This window comes from Cinclus cinclus, chromosome 18 (assembly GCF_963662255.1).
Source record: "Cinclus cinclus chromosome 18, bCinCin1.1, whole genome shotgun sequence".
NCBI classification, from domain to species: Eukaryota; Metazoa; Chordata; class Aves; order Passeriformes; family Cinclidae; genus Cinclus; species Cinclus cinclus.
In genome coordinates, this window is record NC_085063.1 from 2,156,785 (window position 1) to 2,175,985 (window position 19,201).

Here is a 19,201-nt window from a genome sequence, read left to right on the forward strand (position 1 = left end):
AGTTCTTCATGCTGATATAAAAATGACTGTTTATTAATAAAGTATTTATAATTTGGTTGCCATAAGATGCAGAAAGAGACTTAGTGCTCCTTTGAAATTAGTTTCTTTGTAAATTGATGCTATTGTTGGACAGAAAAAAGCTCATTGCTTAGATAACGCAGTTGTAATTGCTTGTTTCCGTTACCCCAGTTGCATATATTGTCCCGAATGACCTCATGTTTACACATCTGGGCTGTGAAATGTCGGGGGGGGGGGTTTAATGTTTCTTTAAAAAAATATTTATTTATTTAATCTCTTACATTTAAACCAGGGAAGATTTTTCTTAAATTTTCATCACATCTACTTAAACAGGTGAGGAAGTGAACATGTTCTCTCTGGCTGTGTGTCTTTGCTCCTGGGTTTCAGTTAGTGATGTGGTCACCATTCCCAGTCCTGATGGCATGGGGGAGCTCACCAACGTGGATGCAGAGCTGTGAGACAGGAGATGGGGCAGCGAGCTGTGACCAGTCTCCCTAAGGAAGGATGCCTGCCCATGGCCTGCTCCTCCTCCTTTCAGGTGCAGTGTGCAGATCATGACAGTGATGGCTCACATGACTTGATAGGCACTTTGGAAACGACCCTGGCGCAGATGCAGACAGCTGGTACCGGCTCTCTGGTGAGCTTCCTCAGCCCCTGCTTACTTAGTCCAGAATTCAGGCTTTCAAACCCCCTTTCTAATATTGACCTCAGACATGCACTTTTAGTTGTTGCCTCCAAATGTGTGTATTTTTGTCTGTGTTTTTGTATCACTAAACCAACATTTGGAAAGAATAAAAACTGGTGTGGAAATGATATTTCTTTTCTTTGGTTTCTGTTGCCATTCTTATTTCTAAAAATATGCTTGAGCCTGTTAACTGTTGGCCCTATTGTCCGCTGAGCTACTTTTCCCAGCAGTTCAGCTTGCTTTGGCCTCTGCTGAGTCAAGTGAAAATAGAAGTGCTTGTTGGTGCTGTAACGGGTGAGTCCAGAGGCACAGCTTGTCTAGAAAATGTTTGTATTGGACCTGGTCACCCACCTGAGCACTCTGGTCACCTTGCCAGCTAACAGAGAGCAACAGTCCTTCCAAGGAGTACTTGTCTTGGTCATCCAGTTTGGAACAAATTGAGTCACATGCCAGTGGTGCTGGTTTTGGTTTGTTGTCTGCAGTGAAAACCTGACATCTCATTCTCCTGGAGAAGGCCCACCTGAATTGAGGCAGATGTATTTGCACACAGGATGTAGCCCAGGACTACTCCAGTTGCCAGCCAGCTTGATTGGTCATGATCCAAAAGTGGGTGGAAGGTTCTTGCCTTTTCTCTAGCCCTTGTGAATTAAGAACCAATGCGAGTGAATCCAAGCAAGGTAACGCTACCAGTGGGAACCTATGGCCTAGGCTTTTCTGGCCTCCCCACCCTGAGGTTTTTGCCTCCTCTTCCCAGTGCTGGTGGCAAAAACACCTTGTTTATCTTCTCAGATAGTGGCCAAAGTAGTTGTAGATCTTTAAAAATTGAATTTCTTAATTCTGTTGGGTATTTTGGTAACTCAGAAATTGTGGAATATGTGACACTGTCTGTTTCAATAATTTGCTGTCCTGTAAAGGCACGTATTTTGGAACTTGCTTCTGTGCTTGCTTTCTATAGGTGGAATATGAGTGCATTCATCCTGAAAAAAAAAGAAAGAAAAACAACTACAAAAACTCTGGCATTATAAGGATAAAATCCTGCAAGGTAGGAAGATTTTTGTTGTTTTTTTTCTTTTTATTTTCTGATTGTAGTGAGATGAGTAGGTGTAACAATGTTAACAATGTCTGTCTGTTCCTCTAGATTGAGACAGAATATTCATTTCTGGACTATGTGATGGGAGGCTGCCAGATTAACTTTACGGTGAGTTATTCCCCACTGTTTGTATTGTTAATGACAGGATAAAAACAGTGAGATTGTGTTCAGTACTTTTATTGGCAGCAATGAGTGAATGCAAATGCAGTGTGGATTTGCAGTGATGAAGTCTGCAAAACACTAAGGATACTCTACTTTTTTTGTGATCAAGTAGCACTTGGATGGAACTTGGGGCTTCTTAAACTTCTTTTGAGAAATTGGTTCAGTATGTCAGTGGAAAGGATTGCTATGGCTTGGGAATGCCTGTACCCAGGTGGGAAAAGGGGTGCAGCTTGTGTGCATGTCCTTGTGTAGAGCTGCTGTGTGCCTGGGAGGAAAGGAACTGTGTGGGTCTGAGCTAACCCCCTGCTTCTGGATATAGTTCTTCTCATTTGTTTGTGCTGATGCATTAGTGATTTGTTGCCATCATGTTGCCTGATCAGGTGGGTGTTGACTTCACTGCCTCCAATGGAGATCCCAAGTCACCGGATTCTCTTCACTACATCAGCCCAGATGGGATAAATGAGTACCTGATTGCCATCTGGAGTGTGGGAAGTGTCGTCCAGGATTACGACACGTATGTAATGATCTCGACTGATCTAGTCACCGTGTCAAAAATGTGTCACAGCTTGTTCTAGCCTTGCACTGCTTTAATGATTGAGGAGCTGCCTTTTCTTGGGAGATCCCTTTAGGAGCCTGCTACTGTTTCCTCCTGCTTCTGTCAGTGCTAGGGAGGGCAATGGCATCCCTTCATAATTTGGCATATTTGCTTGGCTTTTCCCTTCTGAGTCCCTTTGTCCCTTTGAGGCTTCAGCTGGGCACTGATGCCTTGTTGCAGATGATGCATTGCAAACGTGAATGTCCTGTTTAGTTCAGTGGGAATGGGAACGTGTTCGTCTGCTTTGTCCTGTAGCCAGGCTTGGTCTGGCTTTTCTCCTGCTTTGAAATTTCCTGAGAGTCCTGTGGGGTGCTGCACTGAAAGAAACTATCTAACTCTCAAGCCCAAGCCTGAAACCAGTGGATACCTGGTACCAGGCCATGGGCAGCTAGATGATATACTAATTCCTCATGGCAGGAATTCTGCCTTAGTCTCCAGCTACCTTTGGTGAATAAAAGTGAAGAGTGAGTTATTATGGAATTGTTCTTTTTAATTTTTTGTTGTTGCTCTTTCTTTCCAGGGACAAGCTGTTTCCTGCATTTGGATTTGGAGCTCAGGTTCCTCCTAGCTGGCAGGTAGGGCCTTCACAGTGCTCGGCCCTTGCTCTGTCCATGTCTGCATTTCCCTAACTGTTTGTAATGTTTCATTTCCCAAGGTATCTCATGAGTTTGCTTTGAACTTCAATCCCAGCAACCCTTATTGCCAAGGTGAGGACACCTCCTTATTAATAATGTCACTGAGTGGGGGAGATGTTTGAAGTGCTGTGTTTATTTCAGAACTGATGAAAATCAAATGTAGCACCAAGACGTGGGACAAATAGAGCTTTACTCTCACCTTGATGCTGAGAAAAGCAGATGTGTGTTGATGCAGATTTCTCTGCAAGCTCCATAAGCTTCAATGAAGGGGTCTAGATTTAATTTGTTGTCAGTCTGTACTAAAATTTTTGTTGCTTCAGCTTGGTTACTTCTGCTGGGTTACAGGTGGCAGTGGATTCAGCTCAGCTCTGTGCTTGTGCTTCTTAAGATTCCACAGCCACCATCTGCTGAGGCTGTTAGAAACTAGGGTTACTTTACCAGTAATGTGTATATATGTGGATATGTTTGACCACTCTTTTAAAGTTTGTCTTAAAAGCTTGCTTTTTTTCATAGCTATCTTCTTCAGTGGAGGTGGTTTCTGTTACGGTTGCAGCTGGCCTGTAGCTCCCAGATAAATTTGGCCATATCAAACACCAAAACACGACCAGCCTAGAAGTAAAACAAGTCCCCAGATAAGTCTGGGATAGGTTGCATTCAAACCCAAGCAGGAACTTCAGCCAACTCCATTCACATCAGAGATCTGGGCAGCCTTTCTTCCTAAGAGGGGTGCTCCATCCCTCTGATCAACTTGGTGACCTCCTCTGGACTTCCTCCACCAGGTCCATGTCTGTCTGGTGCTGAGGACTCCAGAGCTGGATGCAGTACTGCAGGTGGGGCCTCACCTGAGGGGAGTAGAGCGGCAGAGTCCCCTCCCTTGACCTGCTGCTCACTCTTCTTTTGATGCAGCCCAGGACATGGTTGATTTCTGGGTGCCAGCACACATGGCCAGGTGTGTGCAGCCTCTCATCCACCAGCCCCCCCAAATCCTTCTCATCAGGGCTGCTCTTAATCTATTCCTGTCCCAGTCTGGATCGATACCAGGACTGATACCCAACCCAGGTGCAGCACCAGCATCTGGCCTTATTAAACCTCCTGAGATTCCCATGGGCCAATCCTCTTGCTTGTCCAGGTCCCTCTGGATGGCCCTGTCCTTCAGGTGTCATCTGCAAACCTGATGAGGGTTTGAGGAACACTTGTTCCCCTCATGTACCAGTGAAGATATTAAATAACACTGGTCCCAATACAGACCCCTGAGGGACCCCACTTGTCACTGATGTCCATTGGGACTCTGAGGTGTTGAGCATTACTCTCTGGATGTGACTGTCCAACCACTTTCTTATCCATCTAACAGTCCACTCATCAAATGTATCTCTCTCCAGTTTAGAGAGAAGGATGTGGGGATCTGTGTCAAAGGCTTTACAGAAGTTCAGATAAATGACATCAGTGTCCTTTCCCTTGTCTACTGAGATACACCATTGTACAAGGCCACTGGGGTGGTCAGGGAGAACTTGCCCTTGGTGAAGCCATGCTGGCTGTCCTGAATCACCTCCATATCCTTAGCAGAGCTTCCAGGAGGGTTTGTTCCATGATCTTCCCAGTCACAGGGGTGAGGCTGACAGGCTGGTAGGTCCCATGGTCCTTCTTTCTACCCTTTTAAAAGATGGGGACAGTGTTTCCCCTTTTCCAGTCACCTAGTACTCCACCTGACTGCCATGAGTTTTCCAATATCATGGAGAGTGGCTTGACAACTCCATGAGCCAATCTACTCAGGGCTCTGGGATTCACCTATGGGTCCCATGGACTTAAGTACGTTTAGATACCTCAGGTGATCATACACCTGATCTTTACTTACAGTAGGAGGGACTTTGCTCCTCCAGTCCTCATCCTGCTATCCATCCACTCAAGAGGTGTGGATAGAGAGTCTGCCATTGAAGACTGAGGCAAAAATGCTATTGGGTACCTCAGCCTCCTCATCTGTTGTTAGCAGTTTTCCAGCATTGTTGATCAGGGGCTAACACCTTTGACTTTTCTTTTCTGGTTAATGGGCCTGTAGAAGCCTTCCTTTTGCTCTCTGCCTACCTTGTCAGGTTCAGTTCCAGCTCCACCTTGGCCATCCCTACACAACCAAACTTTATACTCCTCCTGGGTGACCTGCCTTAGCTTTAACTGTCTATGCATTTGTTTCTTTCCCTTTAGTTTGACCAGCAGTTCCCTGCTCAGCTATACTGGTCTCTTGCCTTCCTTGCCTGATTTCTTGTTCCTGGGATTGCTGGCTCTTCTGTTCTATGGAAGGCTTCCTTAAAAACCTGCCAAACTCTATTCTCCCTTGTCCCAGAGGGCAGTAATCTAGGGCATCCCCACTGACTATCTCCCTGAAGAGCTGGAAGTCTGTTTTTCTAACCTTCAGGGTCATACCTGACCCATATTCCTCAGGACTGCCAATTCCACCAATGCATGATCACTGCAGTGCAGGCTGCCTCTGATCTTGTTCCTGATTACCTGCCTTGCACTGGTGACCAACAGATCTAGTAATGCATCCTCTCTGGCAGGGCTGTTGATTACCTGGGTCAGGAAGTTATCCTCCGTGCATTCCAGAAGTCTCCTGGATTGCCTGCAGCTCACTGTGCTACTTTCCCAGCAGGTATCAGGACAGCTGAAGTCCCCCAGCAGGACAAGAGCCTGTGAGCGTAATGCCTCCTGTAGCTGGAGCAGAAAGGCTTCATCAGTTGGCTCCCCTTGATCAGGCATCCTGTAGGAGACCCCAGACATGAAGTTCCCTTTGTTGCCTTGGTCACTGATTTTTACCCACAGGCTTTCTATGTAATTTTCACTCACATGGCTGTTCTTCAGACACAGCTCTTTGCACTCAATCTACCCTCTTGGCGTAGGGGGAAACCCCTCCACCTCTCCTTACTCTCCTGTTCCTTCCTCACAGCCTGTAGCCATCAATAGCTGTCCTCTAGTGATGGGATTCCCATGGGTGTCCCACCAAATTTCAATAACTGCACAAACTTGTAGCTTTCTAGCAGCACCAATGGCTTCCAGGTCCTCCTATGTGCTGCCTGTGCTCTGTGCATTGCTGTAAACACTCAGCTGGGCTGTTGACTGTATCGCCTTCCTGGAGGAACACTCATAATTCCTTTGAGATAATTTTCTGCTGTTTCTCTTTTGGCTTTTATTGGCATGGGAGTCCCTTGCTTGTCTCCATAAGTGTGCAAGTGTGTACTGGTGATACACACTTAAAGGTCAGCAGGGTATAGATACAGTTCAGCTGGGGTTTGGATTTCACCCCTGATGCTGGCATGCCAGTCCTAGGCTCATGTCTGCTAAGCCTGATCTTACTGCCTTCCCCCTTCAAATCTAGTTTAAAGCCTTCTCAATCAGCCCTGCCAGCTCAAAAGCTAGAATCCTGAGCTTTGTGATGTTAAAGGCACAAAGACTTATGTGAAGAATTGTAGAATGGGGAAGAAACGCACAAATACAATCTCTGCAGCTGTCCACTGTTTTAATCTCTGTGCTTCCTGTATTTCCCATTATGCTGCTGTTTATTTGCCCTTCAAGAGTTCACAGCTGTGTGAGTTGTCTTTGGCTATGCTGCTTACTAATGTTTATAAGATAATAACTGGAGGAATTGTGGGTTCTTGTGACAGCTTCCCTTCCTTGTGTTGCAGGGATCCAAGGAATAGTGGATGCCTACCGCCAGATTCTGCCTCAAATCCGACTCTATGGACCAACCAACTTCTCTCCTATTATAAACCATGTGGCAAGGTTTGCAGCACACTCGCTACAACAAGGAACTGCTGCAGTGAGTGCAAGGCCTTTATTGTGGATCTGCTTTGGGTTGATGTTTCTATTTTCCATGTTTATGACTGAATAGAATGGAATAGTAAATTGATGTTATCTTCCTTCCTTAGAATCCTAAGTTTGGTCATCTGGTGTCAGCCTCCAGAAATCATGTTGATGCTCTCTTGGCGCATATTGCTATAAACCTGTACTAGGTAGATACATCAGTTTAATTGCTCATGTGATATTTATTTCTCTCCCAGTTTGCTGACACTAGTGTTACGTTGTACAGGGTTGCTGTGTTGGCTGTTAGAGCAGTTGGACTGAGGCAGCAGTTGCCTCACTCTAATCTCTCTTACCAAGTTCTGTTACCTGTAGGGCATGCATATGGACTAATGTTTTGTGCCAAACAATTTTGCTCTCAAGAATGTTGGGAAAAAGCCTCTAAGAAACTACCAGAGGGCTTGACTATCCATCCAACATAATGGCATGGAGCCTGAGAACTGTTCAGTCAGTGTGCTGACTTGCAGAGCATCTGTGCTTCTCTATGGTGATGGGCTTGTTTGTATGCTGCTGTGGCCATGGCTGTTAAAATTTCACTTAATTTCTTTAAACTTCATTAGTTTTGCTTAAGGATGAAGGGCTTAAATGTCCTGATAGATTTTAGCTGATTTCATTTTGACAGACCATTCAGAAAGAATTCTGACATACCTTGTGCTACTTATCATGTAGCTGTGTCAGTATTTTTGGTGCTACTTATATTTGTGTGTATAACAACTACATTACCCATGCTGTGAGGCACTTGGGCTAAGGAGATCCATTTCTTACATTTCTGTGGGTATTTTTTAACCTGCCCAGCACTTTGGGGAAATATTCCTAATTCTTGTAATGTGTTAAGTATCTCTAGTTTTGCTTTTCATTCAGATTTAAACCTAACTGTTTAAATAAAAGAATCTGTCAGCAATCGGCAATTTGTGTTAACTGTAGTTTGGAAATGGAAATTCTGTTTTCTCTTATTTTCATTGTGTTTGCCTCCTTTTAAGTCTGTAAATAGCTGCTATAAAACAGCAACTGCTCATTTCAGAACCAGGTACTAAACTTCAGCTTCTGGAAAATGATGGAAATTTTAAACACTTTACCACACTAAGGCATTGGTTTGAGGTACTCTTTTCTTTCTGGAAAAGCTCCTGTATTTTTCCCTTCGTGTTATCTCTAGAACATCTCATGTTATTTATCACTGACGTGTTTGGAGATTTCTAATACTTCTGATGCTTCTAATTTAAATTATTGATAACAAAAGAGCCAAGTCTCAGTTTGAAAAGACAAGTATGTGCTAGGGAAAGCAAGGCCCTCCTTTGAAATGGAAAAAGTGAACTCCTTCCCTCTGAATTAGTACAATTAAATATCTCTAGCCTTTCTGAACACCAGTCATTAAAACAGCGCCTATCAGTGAATTTTGTATGCAGTTGTGTTAATAATTTAGTAGTACTTTTTGTCTCTAGTACTTTTTGCCGATGTAACTGTTCTTTATAAATTGAATTTAATCCTTTCTCTTTTTTCTAGTCCGAAGAATATTGGAAGTGCACAATGAAATTCATTAGGAATAGGAAAAAATGTGAATGAACATAAGTTTCTTTAATGTTCTAGTTTTGTCTCAGGCACAGCAACATCTGATTTCTTTCTTAGCGTAAGGGAATGCTTTATATACATTCAGTTATGTGAGCCCTGGTGTTGAAGTGCCTAACTGGATGCTTTCTTATGTTTTTCAGCAATACTTTATCTTGCTGATCATCACAGATGGAGAGATCACTGATCTAGACCAAACTAGGCAAGCAATTGTTAATGCCTCTAAGCTGCCCATGTCCATTATCATTGTTGGTGTTGGTGAAGCCGATTTTAAAGCAATGGAGTTCCTTGATGGAGACAGTGGTGTTCTGAAATCTGTGACAGGAGAGCCAGCTGCACGGGACATCGTTCAGTTTGTGCCTTTCCGACAGTTCAAAAATGTATGTTGTTTTTAAATTCAGAAGAATCTCAGTGCCAGGATGTATGCATCAAAAAAATGGCCAGTGCCTTGACAAGGCAGCAAGCTGCTTGTTCCCAGTGAAAATTGAAATGTTCAAAACTGTGTCTTGCTGTTCTTGAGAGCCCTCATTGTGTAATTGATTTTGCATACTATCTCTTGCCTATTGCAGGGTTAAAAGAGTATGTTCTCTGTCCTGGGATGTGAATATTTAGGCAAAGAACTGAGATCCTATCATCAGTCTCTGATGTTGAGGCCCATGAGTGATTGAAGTTGAGATCAGCCTTCCCTGCTGTGGAAAGCAGTCCAGGCACACACCAGCTCCCTGACTTCCACTCTTGGCATTGGCGTTCACCCATGCATGGTCAATTAAGTTGAGTGACTCAAATGAAAACCCAAAATAAGAGACATTGCTAGTGGCTGGGGCAGTTTTTCACCCAGACTAGGACCATATAAAGGCTATGTGAGTCTGAAGTTGAGGTGAGAACAAGTGGCATTCATCAGCAGTGCTCAGTGAGACTGACTGGCAGTGCTCCTGAAAGTTAGCAAGCAATTCTTAAAACAGAATGAGCGGGGCAGGTGTTCCAAATTCTCTAAGAGACTGTTTCACTAGGCTACCAAACCTATTCTTTGTGGAATTTCTGATTTATTCTCCCTATTCTCTTTTCAGGCTCCCCGGGAAGCACTTTCCCAGATGGTTCTGGCTGAAGTGCCCAAGCAGCTAGTGTCATACTATAAATGGCAGGGGTGGCCCCCCCTGAAATTGCCAGAAATCAAGGCCACACAGAGTCAGGATAGCCCTGGCTACCTGTAGCACTGGGGTGAAGGAGAGCTGCCTGCAGCCACACTCTGCCTTGCGCACTGTGGGTGCTCTGTGCCTCGAGATTGCACCAGTACACATCGCTTCTTATACCTGCTTGTGCTGAGTCTTTGATCTTTCCTACTTCTCTCGGAAGAAATGTAAATACAGAAAAACTTCCAAGTGCTGGAAGTTTTTGTCACAGAAAGATGGCCTTGTTGGTTTTCCACCTTGCCACAGCGACGCATTGTGACATATCACACCAGACACAGTTGCTTGACACAGCCCATCTGCTGCTGCCTATCAGGGTGGGCATCTGAACTGAGCTGCTCTAGTGCTGAGCCGGGTGAGAGAAGTGTTGCACCCGTGTTTGCTGTAATGACATTTATGTGCTCCTTGATAGGTGTCTTCTATCAAGCTGCCTTTGAAATGGGGACCCTTCTTTACTGGATGTGACCAAAGACTGTTTGTTGGATGCCTGAGGTAGTTCCTGTTGTGCCTTCATAAAGTGCCAGTGTATTTTTTTAATCTTTCAGTGACCATACCTTTCTGTGTTTTGTTTAACTATATTTTTCTATTAGCAAATTTTTTTTCTGTGATGAACTGCTTGAAGCCATTGTTACAGTTCAAGAATGCTGCACTATGCTTATTTATGGGGGTTAAATGAGGCTTAATCATTAATTAATGGGATTGTGGTGAGATTAATGAGTCACATTAATGTGACTTTAAAAGTCTCGCAATTGGAAACACTGAAATGAAGATGCTTTGAGTGAATTCTTTATATCACACAAGTTACAAAATGAAGAAGTAACTTATCTGTAGAACTCCAAGGAACTGCTTCTTTATCCTCAGTAGTGTGAAATATGCATTACATGATCTGGGGACTGTAGAATAGGCACATGATAGCAAAGCACAAATATTTTGAGCAAGATGGTTCATTTCCAAGTAGAAAGAAGAAACTTGGGCTTGCTATTGCACTACAAGTGTTATCACTTTCAGTTACATAAATAAATACTCTATTTTGACTTAGAAAACATGTCTGGACTCTTATTTCCTTGTTGGGCTTTCCCCCTTGTTTTCCAGCAATGTGGACGGTGGTGTTTCAGTGTCTGAGTGAGCCTAGGTTCAGTGAGATCAAAAAAAAAAGCAGAGCCAGTTGTCCATCATTGTTAATTTTGTTCCCCTTTAATCACTAAGACTGCTGAATCCCACAGCCCTTTCCTACAGCAAGATGAGCTGTTCCTTTACAGTGAAGTTACAAAATTATTTTTGTGCTCTACCTGATAAACCAGAAAATTGTGAGAATACATTGGCAGACTGTATCTGTGATCCAGGCCCTGAAACTGGTTAAGTTACAAGCTTGAGTGAAGGCAGCACTTGGGATTGAATTTACATCCTTAACTAGACATTGTTCTAGGTGGACTCTGCCACCATGTAGCTTGTGCTTGAAGGGCTGTGGGGTCAGGACCACTGCTGACCCAAGATAAATCTGTCCTTGTTTTCTATTCAGACCTATTTTGACCATGATATGTTCTCTCAGGTTACATAAACAGCAGCTGGACCATCTTTCTTGACACTTGGCCTGCAGCACCCCATTTTCTTGCACTTCTTGCACTAAGTCTTGCACTTCAAGATTTCATCTTGAAGGAAATCAAACAAACTCTCTTCTTGAGTGGCTGTCTAAACTAAAATGTGTTACAGATGTGGAAGAGAGGGAGGGAAACGGCAAAGTTTTCTCTGAGAAACTGCTCTTGTGGTTGAGGACATCCTTCACTTGTGTTTTCAGCTGCTTACAGCCTGTAGACAGGGCTCTCCGTTTCTGTTATGCATACAAGAAACCTAAGGCTGTTTTTTGGTGTGTGTATTTTGAAGCCCATTTTGCCTCTCCTTTTTAACCTCTGTCAGCTCCCATGCAGAAGGGAGCGAGTCCTCTGCATCTGCCCTGTAAGGAGTGGAGTCACTGTTCCGCAGCGGGCTGAAGTATCTCCAGATATAGGACTCATTTATGGGAGAAGAGACCTTTCCTGTTTTGGGGAGGAAAGGCCAAGAAGTTGTAGAGGCAGGTCTGAGGAAGTTCTTCCCCCTGTGGGAGCAGGCCAGAATTTGAAGCAGATGCTCTTTACTCACACGTAAGTGGCTGAAATGCGGGCAAGGGACATGAGTCCTGTAGTTGTCACTTAGGACCAAGAGTTACATGGGTGCAGGTCCATGTAAAAAGCCAAGGGAAACTAAATTTGGAAGCTACTGACCTGGCGGTATTGCAGAATTGCCTATTTTCTGTCTTTCCTCAGGGCTCCAGGTTTTAGAGGAAATGCAGACAGCTGCTGGGCACTCAGGTGGAAGGCTGGCAGGTCTGTTTCCTGCCACATGCTGCCCTGGGTGTAGCTGGAATGCAGATAGAATGCATGGCTGTCGAGCTAGAGGAGAGGTCAAGTTATTTTCATCAGGACAGTGTGTTGTGCACACTTTCTTGTGTCCCCCAGTCACTGGGTTAATTTGTCTTCCCCGTGGGCACAGGGAACACCCAAGAAATCTTCACCCTTGCCAAGATTAAACAAGCACCTTTATGCTTGTGATACCCAAAGGTATTTTAGCCTCAGGGCTTTGAAGAAATCAAAAGCTGTTGCACGTGGGAGCTCAGTGGGGAGGGTTTCTTTTGCTTCCTGGACATGTGGCGATAAATACTGGTGACATTTTTATGCCAGGCTGTGCCACACTACCCAGCAGGCAGTGGGAGATAATGCCTTTTTTGCCTGGATAACTGGTTGGGTTAGTGACCCTCCTTGAGGTGTAAAATAAACAGGGGACTGTTTTGCTAAAAATGAGGCACTGTCTTCAGGTGAGTGTAGTGATGAGACTGCTCCAGGTGTTTGAGGAAGCCACAGAAAACTCCATAGGGAGGTGCCGTCTTCTGAGCAGCTTTGAGCACTCAGCAGCAGCATACTTTGGTGGTCTGGCTGTCTCAATAAACTGCCTAAGTTGCCCTCCTTGCTCCACCCTAACCATGACTGGATGTGGGGTCAGAACATTGAGCTTTCTGTCTGTTCTAAACTGATGGGCTCACTTACTTGGGTTCACAAAATGGTGCCAAATGCTGCCAAGTCTTGCTATGTTTTGTTGTTGCATGGTTGTGCTGGTTTGAAAGTAAACTAGAGTTATAAATGGGTAATGTGATGATTGGCTCTCACAATTAAGAGATGAATATTGTATGTATGTTAAAAGAAATTCTGTTGATGTATGGCTATGTTATTGCAGTTTGTTGCTTGGACACCCTCTGTTCTCCCCACAGTCCCCTTTCCCCCCTGTGTTGTTGCCACCAGACAGCCTTGGTTGTCTGGGACATGTGGAGGGAAGGCGTGTACATGTGCCCCTTGCATGGAGTAGTTGGGAATGGTGAAGGCTTGTTGCTGGGGAGGTGTGACAACACCTCTCCTCCAATCAAGTTCCAAGAAGGTCTCCATCAATGGACTGCGAGGAAGAGTTGACTGGCAGACTTTGGGAGGGTCCAGAGTTGGCCGATGCAACACCAGGGGTATAAAAGGCGGTGCAGCCATTTTTGTGGGTGAGCCTCTGGCAGTCAGCTAAGGTCCCAGTGCTGTTCTTTTTCACTTATTCAGTCTTTTGTTGTGTTTTTTGAGGTTTAATAAACCTTTAAAATTTTAAGGTGAGTGGTTGTTTCTCACAATTGGTGTGAGAAATGAACCCCACCACTCAACAACCTTAAGAGAGATTACAGATCAGTTACAGTGTATTAAAGAGATTATGATAAATACAGAGAGAACTGGTTTTAACCCACAAAGACTGAATACAGCCTGGCACCCTGTTCATCAGGGTGATGGTACCAGTCTTGTCGAAGTTCTAGTCCTCCTTCAAATCTATCAAGTGGTGATGCCAGAAGTCCCAGGGCCCAAAGATTTTATGTACTTGGGTTTGTTAGGAAAATTAATCCAAAGGCCAGAGGTTTATATCCAAAAAGGAAATAGAGGAGTCCTGTTGCTTTTTCCATGAATGAAGGGAGAGACCATGGGGCATTTTCCATAGGGTCTCTCAAAATTATGGAGAATGCAGCCTCCTTTTATCCTAATTCCCCAGCCACATTTCCCTCTTTCCCCATTGTCTGAAGTACTTGAGAAGTACAGACTTCCCAAATCACCTAATTTCCCTTCTAAGGTGCACACACCACACACCCCCTAGCCCCCACTCCTCTTTCCTTGTATCTCTGTTCTGTTTCTCTTCAAGAATTCAGCACAGCCTTGGGCCAGCAACAGTGTCAATTGGTGGAATTCCTCTGGAATTTGTGGTTCTTCCCATTGTTTTATTCACCCATCAGTATCTGGCCTTATTTACAAACAGGCCCACAGTTTGTAAAGACACATCCCTCTCATTCTTTTCAGGTTCAGGTGGGAACGCTCAGTACCTCCCTCACAATTCACGAGGTAACACTATGAGTCATGGGATATTCTGAGAGTCCTTGATTATGTCATTGCAGCTGCCCATTCTGTGGTCTCATTGAATCCTCCATGGCCCATTAGCAGAGATGACCCCTCAGGCTGGGTGTGACTGTGCTGGTGTTTCTTCGGAGGAAGTTATCACAGCTGAGTCATTGGTGTGAAGAAAAAGAAATTCTGCTCTGTGTCAAAGGGTTTACCTCTCCTTATCTTATTTAACACCCAGCCCATATTCATAGCCTGAGGGGTCGGGTGTGTACTGGGTAGCTCCTGCCAACAATCCATCAGCAGCTCATCAGAAATTATGTGGAGGGGGGTAGAATACTCCTGAAGCTAGGACTGTAGTGAAGTTGCATCCTCCCACCACACCATGCTTCCACCACCCCCAGCACTGCCTTTCACGTGCTCCAGGAAGTGCTTGTGCAAAAGGGGAACAAAGGGAATATCCGCAAGACATGCTTTGAAGCAACTGGCATTACATAGGTATGATTCACTCCTTGGTGTTTGTGGAGCTCAATAAACCACAATGGCCTGCTGCAAGGCACTCTGTACAGCACGTGTGGATGCAGGTGTATGGCAAATCATGCTATGAAAAGCCAGTGTCCACAGAGGAGACAGAAGAGTCCTGAAACTTTATTCAAATAAAGGAGGAGAATCCACTGGGGCACATGCCTGTGGGGTTTTCTCTCTCGAGGTTTTGCAGGCCACAGCCACCTTTAATCCCAAACTCCTGGGTTCATGTTGCCCTCTTCCTTTCCCCTGTACTAGGAAGGTACAGCCTTCCCAAACTGCCTACCACATCTGTCTCTTGAACCTGGCATCTTACCCAAAGTTCAGAAGTTCAGGCTTGTGCAGACCCATTTGTCTGTTTCAGGAGGCAAACTGTCTGGGGTCTGTGAAAAACCTACTGCCCAAAGTTAGTAGGGACATTAAGACCCATTTCAAAGACCCTAACATTCATACCTTCACCCATCAAATTCTTTGTAAAGACATTACTACATGTTTTTTGTATCACAAGTGTTTGGTGCTGGGTGCTGAGAGAGAGAACCAGACCTCAGGAGAAGGAAGCACTCCACAAAAAATGCTCAGCTCATGATTGTTTGATCGCATTAATGTGGCCTGAATTTGTGCTTTGGAAGAGCTCTGGCATCTCCATCAGCTCTAGTGTAGATAGGATGAGCTGGATTAGAGCTGGGGGCTGCAGCAGGGAGTGCAGGTAGCTTCTGTCACCATGTGCCCCAGGTCTCCCTCCTTCCCTCCCTTGTGAGGTTGCCAGCACCCTGCGGAGCAGCTGAAGTTCCTATCCCATTGCCTGTGGATTTCGATTCTTGTCTCTGTCCTGCAGAGATCTGGCAGCTGGGGTGCAGCCTCTGTCCCAAAGTGCTCTGGCATCCTACCTCCACCGGGTAGCCCTTAGGCCCTCAGCAGCTCAGGAGGCTGCTGAACATGTGCTGTTGTGTTGGAAGAGCCCAACCCTCACAATCTGAGCTGCCCTTTTGCACGCTCCCTCTGTTTATTTGGGAGGGTTTCAGCCACAGGATCTGTGATTTTGTGCTGCGGAAGGCGCAGGGTTGGGGCTGAAAGCAGAGCCAGGCTCTGTATTTGCAGCCGGCGTCTCTCAGTTCTGAATTCAGCAGCCCATGTCCCTCCAAGCACCATCTGAAGCGTGGCCATATGATGGGTTCCCTTCTCCTGCTGTTTCCTGCAGGGATTCCCTGCACCCAGGGCTCCCTCAGCCGACAGAGGCGCGTTCTGGAGGGCTCAGCCCGCTGCCCCTGGGCTGAGAGAGGGAGGCTGTGCAGCCAGGGCTTCACCCTCCTCCTCATGTCCCTCAGCAGGGGCTGCCCGGCCCACAGGGCACTGGGGTGTGGAGTGTCTGGCCGGACCGGCTGGGTGAGTTGGGGTTGAGTCACTCTGGGCGGCGCAGGGCTGAGCGAGGGGCAGCAGGGCCTGCCCCGACTTCATGGCGCTCAGCGTCGCTGTCCGGCGGCTCTCCCAGCTGCCAGGCCATGGCGAGCGGCAGGTCCAGCTCAGCTTCCGAGGTGGGCTCCGGGTGCCCGGGAGGATGAGGGTTTGGGGGTTTAGGGCTGCCTTCCCCTGAAGCTTACACCTCCTCTCTCTACTTCTCAAGGCTTCACCCAGAAGACGAGGAAGGTCTGCTGTGGCCCAGATGCCGTCTTCGAGGAGGTGAGGAAAGTGGGCTCATGTGGGACAAGGATGGGCAGGTTAGTGTCTTGGTCATAAAACCATAGATTTCTTTGTGTTGAAAGGGATCTTGAAGATCATCTAGTTCCAACCCCCACACCACACTTTCCACTAGACTGTTTTCTGGAAATTTCTCTGCTGTCTCCTTCTTTTGTTCTGCTCAGAGGGGCAGATGGGTCTCTTATATTGTGTGTGTGACCTACATGCACAAGCTGCAGGAACTGAAATTCAACTGGGTGACCCTGCCTGGAAGCCATGGGTACATGAAAGCTGAAGGCAAAGCTCCCCCTGCCCTCAGAAAGCCAGATTGTCACTGCAGTCGATGCTTTGTGGGACAGGAGTGGGACTTGTGTGTTTGAGTCCATGTGTGTGTGTGTGTGTGTGTGTGTGTGTGTGTGGGCAGGGGCAGGGATGGGGGTGGCCTGGGAAGCATTTCCATCTCTCCAGTGCCATCCCCACTCAAGCCTGTGACATCCCACCTGTGGTGTGCCAGTGGGTGGTTCCCTCCTGTCCATTGCTCAGGTCCCAATGCCAATGTGCTGCCTGGAGAAAGGCATTGAAGGTGGCGGGGGAGCAGGAGGCACAGCCACTGTTTTGGGTGTGTGGTGAGTTGAAGCCTCAGAGTGCAGCTTTTCTATGAGGCAGATGACTCCCTGCTCAGGTGACCTCTTCAAGCACCTCTGTACGTTCTCACATTCTGTCTAACCACAGCTTGCTAGCTCAGGAATCCCAGCAGGCACAAGCATCCTTCTTTTTCCAGGGTGGTGCTGCTCTGACTTCTTTAGCAGCTGACCTGTGGCTCTGTGCTGCTGGAGGGGTTCTGTGCCTGGCCAGCAAGAAACTTCCCATCACAGCTGCTTTTCATCATGTCCATGGATTTGGTCACCTCACAGGTGAACCATCCAGCCATGAGACATGAGAAAGTCTGGCTGAGAATGAGTTGTCGTCCCTTTCTGCTCCATTTGTTTGCAGCTCTTTCGTTGGCCTCACTATGGGAAGCTTGTCGTGGGAGAAATGCTGTCCATCAAGGTTTACAGCTGCAGCAAGATTTTCAGTAACAGGTGGGTCCTTTGATTATTGGGGTGATCAGTAGAGGTGGGGGAGAAGACATACTGGTCTTTACACTGTCTACTGGCAATAGAAAATGTTTATTGAAAAATGGGTGGAAGGAAGATGAGCAGAATGCCAGTTATAGATGAAGGATGGAGCTGGTTGTTCATGTGGGGCAGAAATGCTGTATATATTAAGTTAAATAAGGGGAATGACTAAATTGTGCTAGCAGTAACAAGGACTACATAAGGATCCAGATCCTCAGCTGGGATAAAGGTTAAACAAAATAGCTAAAAAACAGCTACAAAGGCAGGTCTTGCTGCAGACTGAGGATCCGCTGTCACTCTGAACATCCTTGTGGTGTCTGTGACCATGCTGTACCCAAATTCAACATATCTGTTGGCGTAGAAAAGCCCTGAATCCTTCGTCTTACGGTTTAACCTTTAATGAGACAGCAATTTTAATTTCAAAGATCAGCCAGAATTTAAAATGCTTCTAGGTGGCACAGGCATGACACAGGAAACTCAGTGGCTATTCCAACAGTTGTAGAACACTGCAGATAAGCCCAAGAATAGAGATGACAGATTGAGTAGCGTAGCATGATAGGCAAAAGAGGCATGTCCTTCAGGATGTGTGAAACATGAAGATGCAGAGAAAGGTGCCAGCTCTGGTAAGTAAATTTTAAGAACTGAAGGAAAATGCACCAGCTAATAATGCAAACCTAGTAAGTTTGCATCCAGCTTATAATACAAACCTTTACCAAGATGCCAGAGAGGGCATGGAGAAAACAGATGAGCACAACACATACAAGACACAGATGAAGACAGAGCAGAAACTGTGGCAGAATGTTGTGCCACTGTTTCCTGGATGCTTTTTTTAATGGGAGCTGGATCAGAGGAATTGTCTCTGACTGAAATGTAAATAGAAACTGCTGCGGGACAAAGAGATAACACAAACAGTAAGAAAACAGTAGAACCTGACAGCCCAGAGCAAAGGAGTCCAGTGGGAAATGAGCGAATTGACACTATATCCATGCTGGGAAAGCAGCATAATGTCAGGTGACAGACAGTACAGTTCAAAAGCAGTTGCCCTGTGCACTGGGATGGTCAAAATAATAGAAATAGAAAGAGAGTGTGGAAGGACAGAAGGGAAAAAATTTGTTACATTGCTGTATCTGTCGCCTCTGGACTTCTGTGTGTGCATCCTTTCTGTGGCAGTAGCATCAAGCTTGCAAAGCTGGAAAGAATGGGGATGAGCAGAAAGGTTCCTTCCTTGGGGGTAGGAAGTTGGACAGTCTCTGTGTCTCAGGGAAAAGGGAGGTGAGAAAGAATACAAGAGATCAACAGCTCACAGCTGAAATTGAGATGTGTGGGGAGCAATTCCTCTTGTCTGAGTCCTAGGTAGGCAGTGACCTCTTCCAGTGGAGGTTCCCAGCTGGCATTGTGAAGCTCTGCTTCATGCAGGGCTTAGCTTGGCTGCCAGCAGAGATGCCACGAGGAGATGGAGGCCCATGTACACATGGGTGTAGAGAGTGATACACAAGCCAGAGTTAGGAGTGGCAAATACTGTCCTGCATGCCTTACTACCACTTGCAGGAAGCCAGATGACCCTTCTCCAGGGAGAAGCCGCTTTGGAGTAGGTAAATTTTGGTCTGACTTGTTGCAGACATTCTTGTGGTCATAGCTTTATGTCCTATTTCTGTATTTTC

At 45.9% G+C, this 19,201-nt stretch overlaps 2 protein-coding genes across 6 annotated transcripts in view; both read left to right on the top strand.

Annotated features, from left to right (window-relative positions):
* CPNE1 (copine 1) overlaps nucleotides 1-10,824 on the top strand; it is a 44,297-nt gene extending 33,473 nt beyond the window's left edge. For 4 of the 5 annotated variants that reach the window (XM_062504995.1, XM_062504996.1, XM_062504999.1 and 1 more), the window contains 9 exons: nucleotides 557-655; nucleotides 1,659-1,745; nucleotides 1,842-1,901; nucleotides 2,336-2,469; nucleotides 3,071-3,125; nucleotides 3,206-3,257; nucleotides 6,857-6,990; nucleotides 8,738-8,974; nucleotides 9,662-10,824. In XM_062504995.1, the coding sequence (XP_062360979.1) occupies nucleotides 557-655; nucleotides 1,659-1,745; nucleotides 1,842-1,901; nucleotides 2,336-2,469; nucleotides 3,071-3,125; nucleotides 3,206-3,257; nucleotides 6,857-6,990; nucleotides 8,738-8,974; nucleotides 9,662-9,805 (1,002 nt within the window). In that variant the 3' untranslated portion in view covers nucleotides 9,806-10,824. The remainder of the gene's footprint in view (nucleotides 1-556; nucleotides 656-1,658; nucleotides 1,746-1,841; nucleotides 1,902-2,335; nucleotides 2,470-3,070; nucleotides 3,126-3,205; nucleotides 3,258-6,856; nucleotides 6,991-8,737; nucleotides 8,975-9,661) is intronic. The other variant, XR_009933771.1, reaches the window with a different exon arrangement.
* A 5,377-nt stretch (nucleotides 10,825-16,201) lies between these two features.
* LOC134051190 (fer-1-like protein 4) overlaps nucleotides 16,202-19,201 on the top strand; it is a 37,375-nt gene continuing 34,375 nt past the window's right edge. Inside the window, exons 1-3 of the mRNA XM_062504789.1 lie at nucleotides 16,202-16,280; nucleotides 16,370-16,425; nucleotides 17,416-17,504. Coding sequence (XP_062360773.1) covers nucleotides 16,202-16,280; nucleotides 16,370-16,425; nucleotides 17,416-17,504 — 224 coding nt within the window. The remainder of the gene's footprint in view (nucleotides 16,281-16,369; nucleotides 16,426-17,415; nucleotides 17,505-19,201) is intronic.